We start from the raw sequence: 20,240 nt of genomic DNA, 5'->3' as shown, positions 1-20,240 counted from the left end.
GGACCCTGCCGCCCATCGAGGGAAGCCAAAGAAGCATCGGCATTGGTCCCCGTCAATGCATGGTGCCAGGCAAGGGGATGCGCCAGCTCATGCTGTGATGCTTACGAAGCAACCCTGTGGCAAAGAGCGCCAGTCCTCCATCAGTGCCAGGGGTCCGCATTGGTTTCTGCCTGTCCAGATGCCAGTCACCGATCCATCTCTTGGGTCCGAAGAGGATTTGCCACCTCTGCTTCCTCCCAGTCAGTGTTGGCATTGGCATGTTCAAGGAGGTGGTCCAAATGGTAGTCGAGCGGGCGATGCGGGGCATCGGTCATGTGGCACCGACAGCACTAGAACCGATACTGTCTGTCCTAGAACCACTATTGGAGAAGCTCAATGCGCTCATCGGTGTATTACAGACTCAGCTGGTGTTGGTTCCTGGGCTGGTGTCTGTGCCCGAAGGGGCACTACACCCTCACCCTACCGAGACAGTGGTTGTTGCTGGTTCCTCAGAGGAGGATGCTCCACTAGAGCTGCCGGAGGCGCCAAGGCCTGCAGCCCCCCATCCAGCTCTGTCAGTGTCTGCACCTCTGGACGTAGGCCGAGCGCCTCTGGCCCCATCCCCTGTTGCTTTTAGTGAGGATGAGGCCTGGCAGTATGACCCCACAGAGTCCTCCTCTGATGGCTCTGAGGGTTTCCCCTCAGACCCTTCTCCAGAAGCACAGAGGAAGTCTCCACCTGACCATTTAACCTTCACAGGTTTTGTGAGGGTGATGGCGGAGGCCATTCCCATTTCAGTTGTTGACGGAGGAGTATGCCAGGCACACAGTGCTTGAAATCCTCCAATTCATGGAGCCTCCTAAGTAGATCGTGGTGGTCCCAGTACATGATATCCTTAAGGAGTTCCTGCTTAGGATATGGGAACACCCACTCACAGTGCCTCACGTGAACAAAGAAGGCTGGCGGAGTTTACTTCATCCATAAGGCTGCCGGATTCAATAAGCGACAGCTGCCCCACCAGTCGGTAGCGGCCGAATCCGCTCTCAAGAGTGCCAAGCGTTCTCGGACCCATTCCTCTGCGCCTGTGGGGAGGAATCCTACAGCGATGGACGCTCTTGGGAAAAAGGTGTTTCATGGAGGCCATGCTCATTGCCTGCATAGCTTCCTATCAGCTCTCTATGAGCCAGTACTTGCAGGACATCTGGAAGCAGGTGCAGGAGTGGCTGAGCAGTTGCCTCAGCAGCCGCAGGACACCCTCATGTCGCTGGTGCATAAGGGCCTGAAGCGTGGAAAACGTGAGGTCCGAGCAACTTTCGATGTTTTCGAGACTGCATTGAAGGTCTCTGCAGCGGGAGTCGACGATGGCTTGGCTGCGGGGTCTCGGATCTCTGCTTGGAGGTGCAGAAACGACCCACGTGCCATGTACTGGGGAGAATTTCTTCAGAGAAAGGGTGAGGGACGCAGTGGCCCAGCTCCTCCAACAGCTCTCTGTCAGTACTCCGGACCCATCCTCCTCTGCTAGGAGGTCGGCGAGATCGGGGCAGTGGGAGACCTTTTCACCAGAGGGGACGGTACTATCCTTGGCCCCCTTGCTCCTGTCAACAGCATCAGGGCTCCCACAGCCGTCTCAGGCAGCAGAGAGCACCCAAGCCCCAGCTGGCGCCTCAGTTGGTAGTAGGTTGTTAATATTATGATTATGTATTTATTTTATTTATTTTGTTTGATGTTTGAGGAATGGTGATGTTTCTGTTTTTGCATTGTTGCACTGCATAGAGCGTCTGGCTTCTTGTGGTTTCCAGTTCAGTTTTTGTCTGCACGTTTGTATTTCTGCTTCATGGTTGCTCTATTCTGTATGTGGTGAGGGTCGGTTTATGTTCTGCATGAGGAACTGAGGTGAGGCATTCTCCTAATAGGAAGTGTATTAGTGTTTTAGGGCTTTCGGAGGGTCCAGCACACACCCAGGACACATCACAATAGGAATAATACCACATGGGGTCCAAGTGTGTTTTTTGCAGGGATTTCTGGTTGCCATCTCAGCAGTGCCTGTAAATATAATGTAAAGGATATTTGCACTGCAGAATATTGTATTTTGATATTTTGTCATGTAAAATATTATTATAAATGTATTACTCTTAACTATGTGTGTGGAGTGTGGGGGGGGGGGGGGGGAGGGCAGAGGTTGGGGGCAGGGATGCATTGTGCAAGGCTGTAAGTTTCACCTAGGGCACATAATACCCTTGCATTGGCCATGGATTCCAGTGCAGGGGGTGAAGACCCAGGGGTTGGGGGAGGTGTCGAGTTTTAGAGTTTGTATTGCTGGAGGGAGGGGATTTTTGTTGTTGCTTTGTGGGCCTGGGAAAGAGACTGAATGAACCCAGCGGAGGGGGTGGGGGGGGGTTGGGGGACAGCGCTGTAATTGTTTGCAGGGGGCAGTAAAACAGCTAGCACCGGCCCTGGCTGCGTGCGCAGGCAACTTCCTGGGCGGCGTGTCAGCTTGTTCCTGCACAGCAGCTCTGGCGAGCGGTGACATGGTCTTCTCTTCACGCTTTCACCAGACGTTACCGACTGGATATTCAGGCGCGATTTGCAGAGACCACGTTGCGCGTTGGGTCTTTCGGCTTTCTGCCCGGTTTAGGGGAGCTTGGGTGCATCCTCCCTCTTCTGGACTGATCTGGAATATGAACAGGAAAGGCAAACTGGCCCTTACCTGCTAATTTTCCCTTTCCTGGAATACCCCAGATCAGTCCAGAACCCTGGCCTTTGCGTTTGGAAAGACCGATCTCTCTCTCTGCTGGCTGTACATAGTGCAGAAACTGCTGCAGTTGGAAGTTTCCAGGTTCCACTGTTTGATGGGGGAGGCCCCAGTTCAGGGGCGTCGATTTTTCCCCTGCTCGTCCTGGAGAGGGAGTTGGGTCACTTTTTGATGTCATTCATCTTGGCTTGGGTACAGGTGAATACCAAGGGGACTGCAGGTGGTGCTCTCGGTTATGTAGCAGGGCCTGAAAAGGTTTTATTCTCTGCCTCCATCTGCTGGTAGGGATGCAAAACCCACTGGTCTGGACTGATCTGTGGTATTCCAGGAACAAACATTAGCAGCTGAGAACCAGTTTTCCTTTTTATATGCGATTATGGCTGTTTCAAAATAGCTAATCTAGTAAACCAGAAAACCAATTGGCTAAAAATAAACTATTCTCCTATAACAATATCTTACTTAGTACAAAAGGGTAAGTATAAAATCAATTTCAGACAAATCCTAATGTATGTATTTCAACAAAACTTTCTTTTATTATAAACAATTTATAAAGTAATTTCATTACAATATTCAATCAAAACTACATGTACATTTCCTTACAAAAATAGTATCCTTATACCTGAAATATAAAGCACACCATATAGATATAGTCAAACAGAATAAAACATAGAAGATACCCTATCCAACCCCACATCCACAATCACACATCCTGATCCTGACATTGCGTCCTACTTAAGTTTAGTTTTAATTTATGTAATTTGTACCCTTTGTTACCAGTTCTTGTATCCCTTGTTCGATGTGATGCATTAGTTTAATGCTGTTTCTCGTTTCGCTGTAAACAGATCTGATGTGTTCTTTTGCACATGAATGTCGGTATAAAATAGTTTCAAATAAATAAATAAGTAAAAACTAAGTAGTACAATATCAGTTCTCAATTCTCTCAAAATCCCTCTTTCAGGAAGTAACCATATTTCCATCTAACCCATTAATACATCTAACCGGCATAATGTGATCTTATCATGAATGCCGGTATATAAAAAACCTAAATAAATAAATAAATAAATAAAGGGGGCATAGACCCTACTCCAGATCGTACAACTTCAAGGATGCATCCTGAATATACATTTTCATAAAGGGCAGAGTTTCTTTTCTGAAGGTACAGTCCCGACTAGGGCCCAAGTTTTGCCTCGCACAACAATGAGGCTGCTTCAGGGCAAACTAAAACACAAGACAAAAAAAACAAGATATATACACACAAATTTAATGAACATTTACATTAATTATTTTATCCCAAAATAGAACAAGATATATACACACACAAATTTAATGAACATTTACATTAATTATTTTATCCCAAAAAAGAACAAGATATATATACACACAAGTTTAATGAACATTTACATTAATTATTTTATCCCAAAAAAAAACAAGATATACACACACAAATTTAATGAACATTTACATTAATTATTTTATCCCAAAAAAGAACAAGATATATACACACAAATTTAATGAACATTTACATTAATTATTTTATCCCAAAAAAGAACAAGATATATACACACACAAATTTAATGAACATTTACATTAATTATTTTATCCCAAAAAAGAACAAGATATATACACACAAATTTAATGAACATTTACATTAATTATTTTATCCCAAAAAAGAACAAGATATATACACACAAATTTAATGATCATTTACATTAATTATTTTATCCCCCAAAAAAACAAGATATACACACACAAATTTAATGAACATTTACATTAATTATTTTATCCCAAAAAGAACAAGATATATACACACAAATTTAATGAACATTTACATTAATTATTTATCCCAAAAAAGAAACAAGATATATACACACAAATTTAATGATCATTTTACATTAATTATTTTATCCCCCAAAAAAACAAGATATACACACACAACTTTAATGAACATTTACATTAATTATTTTTATCCCAAAAAAGAACAAGATATACACACAAATTTAATGAACATTTACATTAATTATTTTATCCCAAAAAAGAACAAGATATATACACACAAATTTAATGATCATTTACATTAATTATTTTATCCCCCCAAAAAACAAGATATACACACACAAATTTAATGAACATTTACATTAATTATTTTATCCCAAAAAAGAACAAGATATATACACACAAATTTAATGAACATTTACATTAATTATTTTATCCCAAAAAAAGAACAAGATATATACACCACAAATTTAATGAACATTTACATTAATTATTTTATCCCAAAAAAGAACAAGATATATACACACAAATTTAATGAACATTTACATTAATTATTTTATCCCAAAAAAGAACAAGATATATACACACAAATTTAATGATCATTTACATTAATTATTTTATCCCCCAAAAAACAAGATATACACACACAAATTTAATGAACATTTACATTAATTATTTTATCCCAAAAAAGAACAAGATATATACACACAAATTAATGAAACATTTACATTAATTATTTTATCCCAAAAAAGAACAAGATATATACACACAAATTTAATGAACATTTACATTAATTATTTTATCCCAAAAAAGATTTTTGTCTTGAAACTTGCTCGCCAGCTTCCTTTTTGCGATATTTAGTGAGCGATGCTATCGGCGAGAAAAGAATTGGCTTAAATATACCCGGGGCTTGCCCTGCTGTGATAGAGGACGTTCTGCGTTTCTGGCAGAATTTGAATATTACTATAGATCGCCCGTTTTATCGGGCTTTAAATGTTAAGGGTAAGCAGTTTAATTCGGGATAACGTCACATTTTCTCTTGAGGGTGTCTGTATTTTGATATGATAAACCTCTTGACATCTTATGTTTGTTGTGTTTTGATTCAGGCGAATTTTTGATCCTGGCGCCGTTGAGGGTATAAGATAAAAGCTTTTTGAAGCTCTGTGCTGCCCGTTTTTGGATCTGAGCAATATATTTCGGTTCTTTGATATTTTGATATCTTAAAGTTGTACATTTTCATTCAATTTATTTGTGTATATATCTTCTTGTTTTTTTTTCCTTTTGTGTTTTAGTTGGCCCCTGAAGCAGGCTTCATCATGTGAGGCAAAACTTGGGCCCCTCTGGTTTTTAAAAGGAGGATCAAGAAAATTAAAAATTCAGATGAGAAAATATTTTTAAGAAAAACTTTTTTTTTGCAACAGTAAAAAAAAACAAGAGGTTTTTGACCCATGATGGCATCGACTGGTTTTTCAGAATTTGAAGTTATCATATTCTCAACCAGTTCTGAGGTCTTTTCCTCTTTATAAATAAAAATTTAAAATACAAGTTGAAAAAAATGAAAAGATAAAAAATAGTAATTATTTGGTCGTGAGGTCGCTATAATTTTTGGAGACCAACCATGCACAATGTATGATTTGTATGCACTAGTCATGGCTACTGTACCAGATCTCCCCTGCACCTCCTCTCCTCCAGGTATTCAGCTCCTTCAGCCTCTCCTTCTGATACAGACCCCTCACCTTTTGGTCACCTTCCTCTGGACCGCACCCATCCTTTCTCTGTACTTTTTGAGATACGGGCTCCAGAACTGAACGTAGTACTCCAGGTGAGGCCTCACCAAGGACCTGTACAAGGGCATTATCATTTCTCTTTTCCTGCTGGTTATACCGCTCAGCATCTTTCCAGCTTTAGCTACTGCCTGGTCACATTTGCTTTGCAACCTTCAGATCGCCAGATACAATCACCCCCGAGGTCCCTCTCCTAGTCCGTGCACGATAGCCTTTCACACTCCATCACGCATGGCTCGCTTTGGGATTTCCGCACCCCAGGAGCACGACCCCTGGGGGTGGCTGAGCAGGAGCGCCCGTGAACCTTCAAACACTAAGGGACACCACCAGGGCCTGGTTAAGTTCTCCTCCTTCCAGGCGTCCGCAAGTAGTGTGTGTCACTGCTGACCGAAGGCCAGAGAGCAGTGTCCAGGGATTTCTGCTGTAGTACTACATCCCAGAAGCGGGCCTGGACCTTCGGCACAGGCAACGTTTGAAAATGCCACAGACCCAGTTTCTAGGGAAGTTTGCTTGTTTTGTTTCAGGACTTCGTGCCCGGTGCTGCTCTCTGATCGCGGAGGGAGGGGGAGACACCCTGCCCTCTGGTCCTGTTTGTGGGTACTGAAACTTTAGATCCGGCCCTACCCAGAATCCGTAAGCAGGAGATAGTTTGTGAGGTCAAACAGGAGGTGGGGAAAAGTGCAAGGTGGTGATCACCACTATCTATTATTTATTTGTTTGTTTGTTTGTTTTTATATACCGAAGTATTAGTGTTGGCCTTCACTCCGGTTTACATTTGAAACAACATAATACAAAAAATCAGAAACATTATACATAAAAAACATAAGAGGATTTTGGTAACAGTGAACATTAGGCGCATATGATAGCTGTAGTAAGAGTTAACGATCCTAACAGAAAAACGATGGATACACAAGGGAAAAGAAAGGTAATTGCAGCCGAGTTTCAGAAGGAGTTGGGCTGTCTTATGGCATTTTATTTTGTGGCAGCGAGCCGCCTCTGGCTCCTGAGTTGTAATTCCAAATGTAACCCGCCGAGGCCTCACTCGGCAGCAGTGACTGTTTTTTTATTTTTATATTTTGTTTAACTGGAGTTTCGGTCCAGTTTCGTCTCCAGAGCTGGGTCAGCTGGCAGCGTATTAACTGCATCCACCTCTGCCTGCCACCATGTTTTACAGGGTTTGCTTTTTAATCTTTTAAAATGTATATTCTGCCATTGGTAACGCTTCAAAGTGGATTGCATTCAGATAGAGTAGGTATTTCCCCGTTCCCAGAGGGCGCACAATCGCAAGTATATGCCTGGGGCATTGGAGGGTGGAGGCACTGGAGCATCCTCTCTTCATAGCTCAGGAGATAAAACGTGGCCCTCCTTAAAGCCCTCCCCAATCTCTCCCACACGTTTCCTTTGTTTCTAAGGGTCTGTGCCAGTACTGAGCTCCAGTTAGTGATGCCTGCCTGCCTGCCTTTCATGTGCCTCATTTTATCTGTTGCAGATTCTCTTTGAAGATGCCTTCGATTTGGCTTCTGGTTTCCTAGACAGGGGTGAGATGCAAGGAATATCGTGTCCCAGGTAATTCCTGGAACAGGAACGCTTGGGTTTTGTCACTTATCCGAAAAGAGAACGGGTGCATTCCTTTGCATTCAAGGCTATGCATACAAATTCAAAAGACACAGCACATACACATCTCACAGCACGCGCACACGCACACACACTCACACGCGCTCACACACACACACACACGCTCTGAAACACACACACACACACACACACACACACATGCTCTGAAACACACACAGACTGTCTGTGCCGGAGCTTCCCCTGCTTGTCACTGGTAGAATTCTGCTCTCAGAGCAAATAGCACTGGAAAATCATAGGAAATGTGTTACCGGAGCAATCCTGTGGAAGCTGTAGATCTTTGTGTGTGAGCACGGAGCTTTGGAACCCGCGGTCACAGGCTCCATTCCTCTTTCCACCAGTCAGTGCAGGTAAGGGCTGCAGTATATTGGCAGAGCTGTGGGGAGAGGAGGCTGTGTACTAGAGTTGCAGGGGTTGCAGCAGGTCAAGGTTGAGCTATATTGGCAGAGCTGTGTGTGGGGTTCGGTACTGGAATAGCTGGGGGGTGCAGCAGAGCAGGCTTGGCAGAGCTATGTATGAGGTTCAGCTGGGGATGCTATAAGTTAGGCTTGAGGCAGAGCTGTGTCAGGGGTTCGGTACTGGAATAGCAGGGGGTGCAGCTGGTCAGGACTGGGGGTGTGGGGGGGGGGGAGGACTCTACTAAAACAGCAAGCTGTGCAGTTCAGGACCGAGGTGCTTTGGCAGAGCAGAGGTGGGGGTGCTGTAGACTAAGGGACTGGGAGCGTGGGTAAGCTGTATGTTAGGTCTCGCTACTGGAAGACGAGTGGGGATGGAGGTCACGGTTTGCAGGTGGGCTGGCAAAAAGTTATTTATGATTGATTGTCGGTCTCGCTTATTTAAAAAAAATAAATAAATAATAATATTTATTTATTTATTTATTTTTAATTTTTATATACCGAAGTTCTAGTAGGGACTACAAATCACTCCGGTTTACATAAAACGAAGAACTGCTCAACAGATAGCGGAGCTTTACATGGAACCGTATAACATATGGAACAGTATAACTGGTTGACAATTTAACATAGTGCTAAATAAAGTGATAATATTTTAAATAAAGAAATATAATATTTTATATAAGAAGTATAACTATTTAACGTAGCAATAAATATAAATATAAGCAATGCCTAATATATATATATGAAATAAAGTGAATTTTTGAGCTCACAGATAATTGTCCAGTTGCAGATTCTTAAAAGTAGTACTTTATACAGTGTCCATAGTTAAGGGATGGAAGTCTGTCAGTCATAGTAAGATTAAGCGTCTGGGAAAGCTTGTTGGAAGAGAAATGTCTTCAGTCTTTTTTTGAATTCTTGGTGACTGGGTTCTAGTCTAAGATCTGGGAGAAGCGTGTTCCACTGGTGTGGGCCTGCTGAAGATAGCGCACGTTTGCTCAATGATGATTTTATTTGCGGAGCATGCAGTGTTCCTCTGTATGCGCTTCTGATTGGTCTGGAGGAAGTGTGCGGTTGGAGTTGAGAGCTTAATGTGATGGGGGCTAGATTGTTTGTCGCTTTGTGGATGATAGTGAGTACCTTATAGAGTATCCTTTGTTTAATGGGGAGCCAATGTAAGCTCCGAAGGATTGGGGTGATATGGTCTTTTTTGTTAGTGCTAGTTAGAATTCTAGCCGCTGAATTCTGAACCATCTGTAATGGCTTGATAGTGTTGGCGGGAATACCTAGTAGCAGGGAGTTGCAGTAGTCGAGCTTGGAAAGAATGATGGATTGCAGTACTAGCCTGAAGTCGGAGAAGTGAAGGAGGGGTTTAAGTTTTTTAAGGACTTGCAGTTTGTAAAAGCAGTCCTTTGTGGTATTGTTTACGAACTTTTTTAGGTTTAGATGATTATCTAGCCATGCTCCAAGGTCTCTGACGTCAGATGAGAACGAGTTGTTTGTGTTAGGTAGAGAAAGGCTGGAAGAGATTGTGCGTGGATCCTGGGAGACAATGAGCATTTCGGTTTTATTAGCATTTAATACTAAGTTAAGGCTTGAGAGTAGGTTTTTGATGGGCTGTAGGCATTCGTTCCAGTACGTGATGGTTTTTTGAAGGGATTCTGTGATCGGAAGGAGGATTTGTATGTCGTCTGCATAGAGGTAATGGGTAAGCTTAAGGTTTGAGAGTAGATGGCAGAGAGGGAGGAGGTAGATATTGAAGAGGGTGGGTGAAAGTGATGATCCTTGTGGGACTCCTTGCTCTGTCAGGATTGGGTGCGATTCTTTGTTGTTTATCCTTACTTTGTAGTATCTGTTGCTTAAGAAGGAATGGAACCATCTAAGGGCTGTGCCTTTGATCCCTATGTTGGCTAGTTGGTCTATTAGAATAGAGTGATTTACCGTATCAAATGCAGCGGAAAGATCCAAAAGAATGAGCAGGTAAGATTGTTTATTCTCCAGATTAACGAGGATTGTGTCAGTGAGAGATAGTAAGAGCGATTCGGTGTTTAGGCGTTTTCGGAATCCATATTGGGCTGGGGATAGAATGTTATGATCTTCCAGATAATCTGACAGTTGCTTGTTGACAATTTTTTCCATCAGTTTGGCGATGAGTGGTAAGTTTGCGATGGGTCTAAAATTAGCTGGGTCTGATGGGCAAGCATTTGGTTTCTTTAGTAATGGTTTTAGTATTGCCAATTTTAACTGGTTAGGAACTAAACCTTGAGAAAGGGATGTGTTGATAATTTCTGCAATTGGTTTTGAGATGGTGTTTGGTATGGCGATGAGGAGATTTGTTGGTATTGGGTCAGATGGGTGGGAGGAAGGTTTGAATTTTTTGAGTGTGTTTTCAATCTCCAGTGAAGAAGTGAGCTCGAATGAATCCAGGTTTGTGGTTTGTTGCGGCAAGGATGTGAGATGGTGTGTTAGGGTAAGGCTGTTGGATGTGATTGATTGAGTAAGGTTGGTGATTTTTGTTTTGAAGTAGCTGGCTAGTTCGTTTGCTTTGTTGAGAGCTTGGTGGTCTGGGATAGTAGGAGGAGATGGTTTGGTTAAAGAGGAGACGTAGGAGAAAAGAGCTTTTGAATCGAATATAAATATAATACAGTTCAGCCTTGATGTGATACGAAAGAAAAAAATGTAAATCAGAAGAAACCTGTGGATTTGTAGTGACTGCAGTGCTTTCTCCCCCTCTTGTTGTCAGCTCGGCCTGTGAAGGTTGTACATGGGAGACGCACGAGGAAGGCTGCTGCATGTACAGACAGATCATCACTTTCTTAAGCGCTCACCTCTGCGCTGTTCCCCAGGTAGGACTCCCCCCTCACCGTCAACTTATTATTCAGATTGTTCCCCCATCGGTTGCCACGGGCAAGGGAATTCGGCTGAATCGGTTTAGGCTCGCCTCTTTTCTTGCTCGGCGTTTCATCCGCCGCCGTGCCAACGCACGTACGGATTACCTTGCCGGCAAACTCTCCCGAAGCTTTAGAGAGGGGGAGCGAGGTAAGTGGTGACCTGGGATTCCAGCGGCCGTCGCTTGCACGAGGTTCTTACCCCTTGTGACAGACGGGAACCCCGAGGTTTGGTGGACGCCCGCGTCAGGGCGCTTCCTTCCTCTTGAGGCAGCTTAGACTACAAACCCCAGGAGGCTCTGGGCGCCAGACAGAAGGAAGAGGGGAATCCCGTAAAGAGTGGTTTGCAAAGTGACCCATGTGCACTTCCTGATGTTTTACAGGACGTGGGTCTTCAGTTTGATTATGAGACGGTGATGCTGCGCTGCACGGAAACGTTTGACGACGAGGACCTGTAGATGAGAGCCAGGAGACCGGCAGTCCCGCGCCGGGGACGCCGTTCCCTCTCTGATGAAATAATCCGTTTTAGCACACCTGCCCTGCAGCCCTGTGCCCTTCCCTGTGCAGAATGGATTGCTTCCATGTTTTTAATACCTGCTTTTATCTAAGACTCTGGGGCACAGGGGTGGTTTATGGTGAACGGAACCAGCAGATTCCAGGGCTTAGAATTCCAGCGTAGCCCCAGTCAATCACCGATCCAGGGCCTGGATGCTTCCCGTTGCTGAAAGGAGGAAGCATACATTAGCAAACGCTAAAGAGCCTCTCCATGAGACTTGCAGGTGTCCTGCAGGCGCTTGCTCTGGATAAATGCGAGTTTTGGGTTGTACAAGGCCGTCCCACCGTAGGCCGCTCATACCTGCTGGATTAACTGGCTAGAATTCAGGGTTTTATTGGGGTTTTTTTTAACATGGCTTCTCTACAGCAGACAGGGCATGGAAAGACCAGGATGTGTGTTGGTAATCGGGTCGGCTCCATATTCTGTTTTCACGAGTCACTAAGTGCACGTTGTTTAAAAAGCGAACATCAATGTCACATTTTTACGTACTGACGGTCACTGGGAGTGACTTTTAGCAGAGGCGTATCACAATGGGGGTGTGGACAGCCAAACTGCAGCCCAAACATGGTTAGACAGAGCTATTCCAGGCCTAACCGTTAGGGAACATAAACAGACCAGGTAACCTGTGCCTATTAACCCCCAACATATGTAAGCATGCTGGACATTTGTATTATTCTATAAACCATGAACAATCTGCAGTCCAGAAGAGGAAAGTGTACACTGTGCCACTCTGTATTACACATTCATACATCAGGATTCCAGGTCCCATCACATTCATTATATAGTTTTATGTATAAAAATATGCAGGTTGCATCAAGGACTGGTAAAAAATAATACTCCTTCCGTTGGAAACACAGAGGTCGTTATCGGGCAGCTCGAGCGGGCAGTGGATCCGGCTAATGTGAGCTGGATGCGTTGTCATGGTTGTTCAGCAGATTTTCAAGAGCCCTGCTGCACAGCCAGATTAAGTTATCTGGCTAACTTAACTCTCTCCTGGAATGCCTTCAACTCATCCGGCCAAACAGCTGGTTAAATCTGAGGCAGTCAGAGCAGAGGAAAATTATCTGGCTGAAGTCCTGAATTTAGCCAGACCAACCTCCAGAATATTGGACCCACAGGAGTTTGCCGAAAACCCTTGCGTAATTTTATTAATTACATTTATTTAATGCTTCCCTGGTTAAACTAATGACACCTCTTCGAGTTTCCTTTGTGTCTCCCCCATGAGAAACAAAAGTTCAGAAGAAGCAATAAGCTCCTAAGATATAAAAAACAATGCCACAGTTGCAGGAGTTGATGGTACTCTTTCAATATTTATTCAGTAAGCAGGGTGCAATGACTTTTTAAAAATGTTTTTTTTTAATTTCCAAAATTAGACCATAGCAAAACCTACATAGCTAAACTGGCTCCCGCTTCCAAGAACAGATGCACAGCAGATGTCGCATGCCTGGGGCGGACTCCGGGCCTCCTGTCTGTCGCTCTCAAGCATCAGAAGGGTGGGAACCCCCCTCATGGAGCCTGGTGGGGGAGCGAGGATGTTTTCTGCTACCGGGGCAATCCCTTCTGGCTCTAGACTGATAGGAAAGGCTTTTGTGCTTGCAGGTGGCTTCCTTTCCAAGAAGCAAGCAGAGCTGGAGGGGAAATAGCTAAGGGGTGGCAAAGTACAAAAGATAAAGTCTTATTTGTTGCTCTCTGAATTTTACATGTTGTACGAATTTTATGGGTTGGTAAAGTTGGCGAATGCATTTTTTTGAATTAAATTGGATTACTGCCTGCGTGTTTATGCCTCCCATTGACTCTCTGTCTGGGCTCCTGGGTGCTGATCTGCTGCAGTGGCAGTGATCCTGCAGGCGGAAGCAGTGGGGGCTGCTTTCTGGTGACTCAGATTTCCCCTTCACCTGACACAGAATTTGGGTGACCTCAGTTCCACGACTGTAAGCAAACGTTAGCCTCTGCGGCATGACCCAGCCTAACCCCCAGACTTCCCATTTTTATGATTAAGCATTGGTAAAGGGGGGGGGGGGTGGGGAAGACGAAAAGAAGTGTAAGGAATAACTTAAGTGATGTTAGACCAGGCCAAAATATCAGTCAAAAATCGATTTGGAGTTCTAATTTCCAGCTCCTTGCAGGGTCTGGTAAGGGGCTGCCTGCCCAGTGTTAAGGAGAAATTTCTTTGAAAGACTGAGCATGGAAATAAAATTGCTCACTGCTTTATTTTGCTTTTATTTTTTTGTGTGTGTGTGTGGATTGGGCTGGTGAATATTTTTTTTTATCTGCATTGATCAGGTAACAGGGAGTTAGGAAGGATAAATTTATTTATTGTATTTATTTATTTAAAAATGTTTCTATACCGCTTTTACAAACAATGTTTAGTCAAAACAGTGTACAGAGAATATCATTCCAAAAAACTAAAAACATATAAAATACAAATCTCTTAAAAAATTACAAAAAGCATATTTAAAAAATAAAACAAAATAAAAGATGATTATTAAAATACAAAGGCAACATCACATAGTGATTATAAATATTAATAAGGTGCGGTATGATTAGTACATAAGGGTGGTAACAAATGGAAGTGATAGGTTAAATTATTTGGTAGGTGTAATTTTGAATGCAATTTGAAAGAGATGTGTTTTTAAGGATTTTTTGAAATGCTTTGAGTTAGGTATGGATCTTAGTGAGTTTGGTAGTGCATTCCAAAGAATTGGACCTGCTACCGAGAAGGCTCTTTTTCTAGTAATCTCTAGGCGGGCCTGTCTGGGTGATGGTACATCTAAAAAATGTGTATTAATTGATCTTAGATGTCTGGAAGGTTTATATATACGAAGAAGAGAGCATAGCGTAGTAGAATTAGAGTTATGGATGAGAGAATGTATAATAATTAAGATTCTGAACTGTATTCTGTATTTGATAGGTAACAAGTGTAATGATTGAAGTACTGGGGTAATGTGATTTTTAATTGAAGAACCTGATAAAATACGAGCAGCCGCATTTTGAACTAATTGGAGTGGCTGTAGTATATTATCCGGAAGACCTATGTATAGAGAGTTACAGTAGTCAAGCCCAGAAAAGATAAGTGATTGTAGAATAGTCCGAAAATCATGGGAAAAAAGTAAAGGATGGAGACGTTTCAAGAGTTGTAATTTGTAAAAGGAATTCCTTGTAACCAATGATATGTGTTGCTTCAAAGAAAGATCAGAATTAATAGTCAGGCCTAAATTTTTGGCTGATTTAGAAATAGAAATGGAAGTACCATTGAATAGAAAATGTGATGGAGGGCCTATGGATGATTCTGTGATAGAAGTGAGATGAACTATTTCAGTTTTTGCTGGGTTTCGTTTCAACCGGTTATGGGAAAGCCAAGTGTCGATCGTTGTAAGATATAAGGATACTAAAGAAAGAGTGTGCGTCCAAGATGTTTTGCACCTGACAAATGAGCAAGGATGTGGTGGTGGATATTGTATATGTTTGTTCTTTCCTAAAATAATCCAACCCCTCCCTTCACCAAAGCATTCATTCACTCTATAAGGTGGATCTGCACTCCGCGTGTTTGAAATGAGGTCGTTTTATAAAAAGGTTTTTAGGTCTACATATATATATTTTTTTAATGTTCCTCGCTAGATAAAACCAGAATAAATTGTTTTGTTGAGGAATAAGGCTGTTTCATTTCACGCCGACATGTGGGCTCATCATGCAGCGTTGGATTGCAAGAGTTTAAAGAGGTCCCCATGAAGCAGACTTATCAAGCATTTCAGTTAAAAATGCAGAGTTAGCAGTAAAGCTGAGGTGGTAGGTGTGGGGAGGAAACTGGAGGTACAGGATGAGCAGAACAGATAGGTGGCCTCCAGTCTACTGTCGGTGCAGAGCTGATCCTCTCCGTGAAGAAAGAGCAGAGGAGAACTCGTCCCCTCTTCTGTGTGGGCCACGGGCCGGCCCGTAAGGTACACATAGGGCTGTTTGTGAAGAGGAAGAAGTTGAGTTGTTTGCCTCTTTTATATTTTGTACAACAACATGTGGAAAGGTTACAGGGGGACACACAGAAGTTAAAACATGACACATGAAAATGCTTTGGATACAATTTGAGAGGGAGTCGGCAAGGGCCATGGGGGATGTAGGATGAGAGGTGGGGGGACATAATAGGGGGTAGTGGATAATAAAAGACTGACAGACAGAGATGGGGAGGTGGGAAGGCACAAGGTAGGAGAGACGTCTGGGCTGGAAGCAATGCATTTCATGCTACACTAAGCCTTGAGCCAGCCCTACGGTGTGGGTGGACTCCTTGGATAGAGAAGGCTGGGGGGGGGGGGGGCGGGGGGGTGGAGAGATGTGTGGTAGATGTTCTTTGTTTCAAATGTGACTGGGTAAGTGCAGGGGGACATAAGTGGTAGGGGATGAGGAGGTGCATGAACCATAGGAAATGGGAGAAAGTGGCTGATAGATGCAGGTGGACCACCTGGTGGCAGGGCATCAACAGGCGAAGAGGGAGTCTGAAGAATATGTGGGCGTAGATGGGAGAAATCAAATCTATCTTGTAACGCAGCGGCTGACGCATACGAGAAAAGAAGACCTGTGTCACATAAAAGGAAGAGGGCGAGGTGGAGGGATGCTGGAAGAAATGAAAATGGTGTAGAGAGAAGGCAAGAACATGTGTGAGATGTTTGGGGGGGGGACTGTGCCAGTAACTTGCATGGACTTCGCTGGAGCTGTGCGGCTGCAAATCTGGGGAACTTGTGCAGTGGCCTGGGGGTAGCTGGGAGTTTTGCAAAATAAGTGTGTTTTTGATAGTGGCAGGAAGGCAGAGTTGTAGATGTCGGTGCAGTATCTGTTGGTGCCCTACCCACAATGCAGCAGTTGTAAATTCCTCAGGTGAACGGTGCTGAATAACCCTGGACCTGGCCTGGCTGTCTTTGCTTGCAGCCTAAAGAAAATCAAGAAAGAGAGCTAGCATTTCATGCTGGCCACAGGAGTCCTTGCATTCTGTGCTATGCTTCAGTGCCTCGGCTCCCCTCCCTGCCCGACACTGCACAGTGCATTTCCACACCTATTTGACGATAAATGAAAATGTGTGATAACGGATAATACAGTGACCAGCAAACCCTTTTGGACCAGCCCCTCCCATCCATCCATGCAACCGGTTGCCTCCCATCTAATTTATTCCAATGTTATTTTTGGCCATACACGCAGGCTCCACGTGCTCAATGCTATTTTTTAATAATTTTGTTTTCCAGCTTTAAAAAAAGAAATAGTATTGGCCAGTTGCAAACTGCGATTTTCCAAATAGCTGAAAATCATAAAAAGTCTGCAGTTAAATTTGTGTGGGGGTTGTTTTTGTTTTTTTTCCCATATCTCACCCCCCCCAATCCCACCAGCGTTGCTCCTGTTTTTCCGGGCCTACTGCTGCTGCTTCTGTTACACTGCTGGTCCTGACCCAATGCTCTCTTCCCGCCCTCCAGTTTGCAACTCCTGGGATATGTGATGGAGAACAAACAGAAAGTCGTTAGATCGATTGATGCCACAGGTGGACTATCTCCAGCTATTTTACCATTTACACAGCCAAGGAATTGGGCAGAAATGAGTTTCTTGGATACCTTTCCATTGATTAGTTTCTTCTCATTATCTGCTGACTGGCTAAAAGATGAAATGGAAGGTAAAGCTAAATATTTTTTCAAATGGGAGGAAGGTGAGTAGTGGAGGACCACAGGCTACTGGGACCTGTGCTGCTTAACGTATTCATAAATGATCTGGAAAAAGGAACAGGAGAGGTGATCACATTTTTCAGACGACACAATTATTTAAAGTTGTTAAAGTTGCAGCGTTAAAATTGAGAAACTGCAGAATAACCTTACAAGTCTGGGAGACCGGGCATCTGAATGGCAGATGGCATTTAATGTGGAGAAGTGCAAAGTAATGCACATAGCAAAAAGCTAGGCCAGCTGCAGCTACGGAGTGCTGGGGTTTTGTGATACGAGTCACCAGTCAAGGAAAGGACCTTGGAGTTCTCACGGGCCATACATTGAAATCCTCTGGTAGGGCTGTGGCAGCGGTCAGAAAAAGAAACTGCAATGTTAGGCACAGAGAATACAATGGAAAATATTGTCTTGCCTCTGTAGCGACCCAGGGTGCGAGCAGAACAGCATCTGATACTCAATCTCAAGAAAAGACATAGCAGGACTAGACAATGTGCAGAAGAAAGAGGATGAAATGACTCCCATAGGCTGAGATGCTACACAGGGTTAGGGCTTTTCAGCTTGGAACAGAGGCAGCTGAGAGGAGACATAACAGAAGTTTATACAATCATGAGGGGGGGTGGAACGGAGTAAATAAAGGACAGTGCTGGAGACCTCCTCTCAAAACAAGCTAAGGACAGAATGGAAGAGGTCCAGACTCAGAGAAAGGCGACCAAAATGCTGTAGGGCGATCCATTTGAGATGAGCCTGAAGGGCCTTAATATCTCTACATCCTGGAAGAGGGAAGAGGCAGGGGAGGTGCGATCCAGGAAGTAATGATGCGCAAAAATCAAATCTTTTTCCGAGAGAAAGGAAGCTGTAAGATTAGGGGGGGGGGGGGGGGGGGGTCACACTATGGAACCCCAACGGGGAAGACTCGGGAACAATGTCGGGAAATGTTGTCTTTATGGAGAGGGTGATGGAGGCATGGAATGCCCTCGCGTAAGAGGCGGTGGAGACGGGAACGGGAATGGAATTCAGAAGGGAGTGGGACAAACCCTGAGGATCCCTGCCGGCTGGAGAAGGGAGATGAAGAAATGGGGTAAATGTTCTATTACACCTTGGGGAGTAGCCTTTATGGAGCAGCGGTTGCTAATACCCCCCCTAAAAAAAAATGCTTGCGAGGCTGTCTTTCACTATGTTATTACAAAACTTAATTTGTCCTTTCAAATGATACTAAAACAAGGGCATGCTCCCAGAAACTAACTAAAACAAACTGCAGAAAGCATTTTTATACTCTGTGCACGCTCAAGCTGTGGAATCTGTTGCCAGAGGATGTGGTCAAGGGGACGAGCATAGCGGAGTTTAAGAGAGGTTTGGAGACGTTCCTGGAGGAAAAGTCCATAAGACATTATTAGCCAGGCAGACGAGGGAAAGTCATTGTTATCCCTGGGACTGAGTAACAGGAATTACATCCTACGTTTTGGGATTAACTGGGCACTGGTGACCCAGACTGACCAGTCTCACAGACAGGATGCTGGGCTTGATGGACAATTGCTTTGACCCAACATGGCACTTCCTTATGTTCTTCCTCATTACTGTACATGAAGGGATTTCAGATATAATCACACAAGTCTGATAAATCGCCATTTTATTTCCGCCTCTTTATAAATAACAGTATTAAATCCTGGCCACTTCACGTTCTCGATTTCAGCTTTGAACAAGCAGTGCACTTTATCCAGTCCCTGTCAGTGCATTGTCTCTGTCACTGTGTTGGGCCTGTGGTCTCTCTTCTCCAGAGCGGCGCTCAGATCCTCCACCCGAGGGCCTTGGGACATGGGCATGGGGCAGAACGGGATGTAACGCAGCCAGGAGCCGGCGCAGCATTTGCTGCCGATGCCAAACGGAAGACTGTAGACTTCCCCGGCGTCCAGAGCATCATCGAACTCATCGCCACATAGCTCCTTCCAGGCCAGGATTCCTCGCTCTTCTTTAGTGCCTAAGAGTAAAGGAGGAAAGAAAGATCTTTCTCATGGGGTTTTTTTTACTGAACAGCCATTGAGTCCTCCTGCAACACTTCAGCTACTTCACGTCGGTTATACCATAGGCAACGATTCTACAGGCATGGCAGAAATGTTAAAGAAATGCACTACCCTTTTATTTATGTGACTCTCATAACTTCAGTAACACCCCAGGCAAGGAAAAACCAATATAAAATACATCAAATGCAAAAAAAAAAAAAAGTGTAAGTGAATAAATATAAATCACAAAAAAAAAAAAAAAAAGCTGGTGCTGGAACAAGATTACTGGAGCCAGAGCAATAAAAAGTCATCCTGAGGATAATATAGCAGCAGCAGCTCAAGCTGACTAGTACACCATGCAGCGGAATAAAGTCCTCTGTCTCCAGTCCTTGGTTACCGTGACCCTTACTCACATCCTCAAAAGATTAATGCAGCAGCAGCAAAAAATTATAAGAATTATCCAGCTCCTTCCACTGAGCTACGCGATAGTGCAGAGTCCTAACAGGTCTTAGAATTTCCCACCCCACACACACATGGAAAGAGGAATGGCAGCCTGCTTTATTTTTTTTCAGGTTCCACACAGTGCCCTGTATCCGTGCCGGGGCAGAGGGCGATCGTACCTGGAATAGTGTTATCCAGCAAAAACCCAAGGAAGCCGCCCACAAACATGCCAGTGGTTAGAAGCACCAGGATCACTTGATCAAGCTGAGGAATCCCTAAATTAGAAAAACAAAACAACCCATAAAACACAGGGGAAGTAAGTCAGCCACAGCAGGTGGACTATTCAGTGAGGCATCTGT

General features: G+C 43.9%; 2 protein-coding genes across 3 annotated transcripts in view; one reads left to right on the top strand and one right to left on the bottom strand.

Moving 5' to 3' along the window:
• Positions 1–13,532, top strand: part of STRA8 (stimulated by retinoic acid 8) — a 50,659-nt gene extending 37,127 nt beyond the window's left edge. Inside the window, exons 6-8 of the mRNA XM_029597237.1 lie at positions 7,778–7,854; positions 11,056–11,158; positions 11,584–13,532. Coding sequence (XP_029453097.1) covers positions 7,778–7,854; positions 11,056–11,158; positions 11,584–11,658 — 255 coding nt within the window. The 3' untranslated portion in view covers positions 11,659–13,532. The remainder of the gene's footprint in view (positions 1–7,777; positions 7,855–11,055; positions 11,159–11,583) is intronic.
• Positions 13,533–19,053: 5,521 nt separating this feature from the next.
• The window catches only part of LOC115089190 (solute carrier family 23 member 1-like), a 97,066-nt gene continuing 95,879 nt past the window's right edge, over positions 19,054–20,240 (bottom strand). For both annotated transcript variants that reach the window (XM_029597234.1, XM_029597236.1), the window contains 2 exons: positions 20,061–20,156; positions 19,054–19,418 (listed from right to left, as the gene is read on the bottom strand). In XM_029597234.1, the coding sequence (XP_029453094.1) occupies positions 19,168–19,418; positions 20,061–20,156 (347 nt within the window). In that variant the 3' untranslated portion in view covers positions 19,054–19,167. The remainder of the gene's footprint in view (positions 19,419–20,060; positions 20,157–20,240) is intronic.

Source organism: Rhinatrema bivittatum, chromosome 4 (assembly GCF_901001135.1).
Source record: "Rhinatrema bivittatum chromosome 4, aRhiBiv1.1, whole genome shotgun sequence".
Taxonomy (NCBI): domain Eukaryota; kingdom Metazoa; phylum Chordata; class Amphibia; order Gymnophiona; family Rhinatrematidae; genus Rhinatrema; species Rhinatrema bivittatum.
This window is presented reverse-complemented; position numbering and strand designations above follow the sequence as displayed.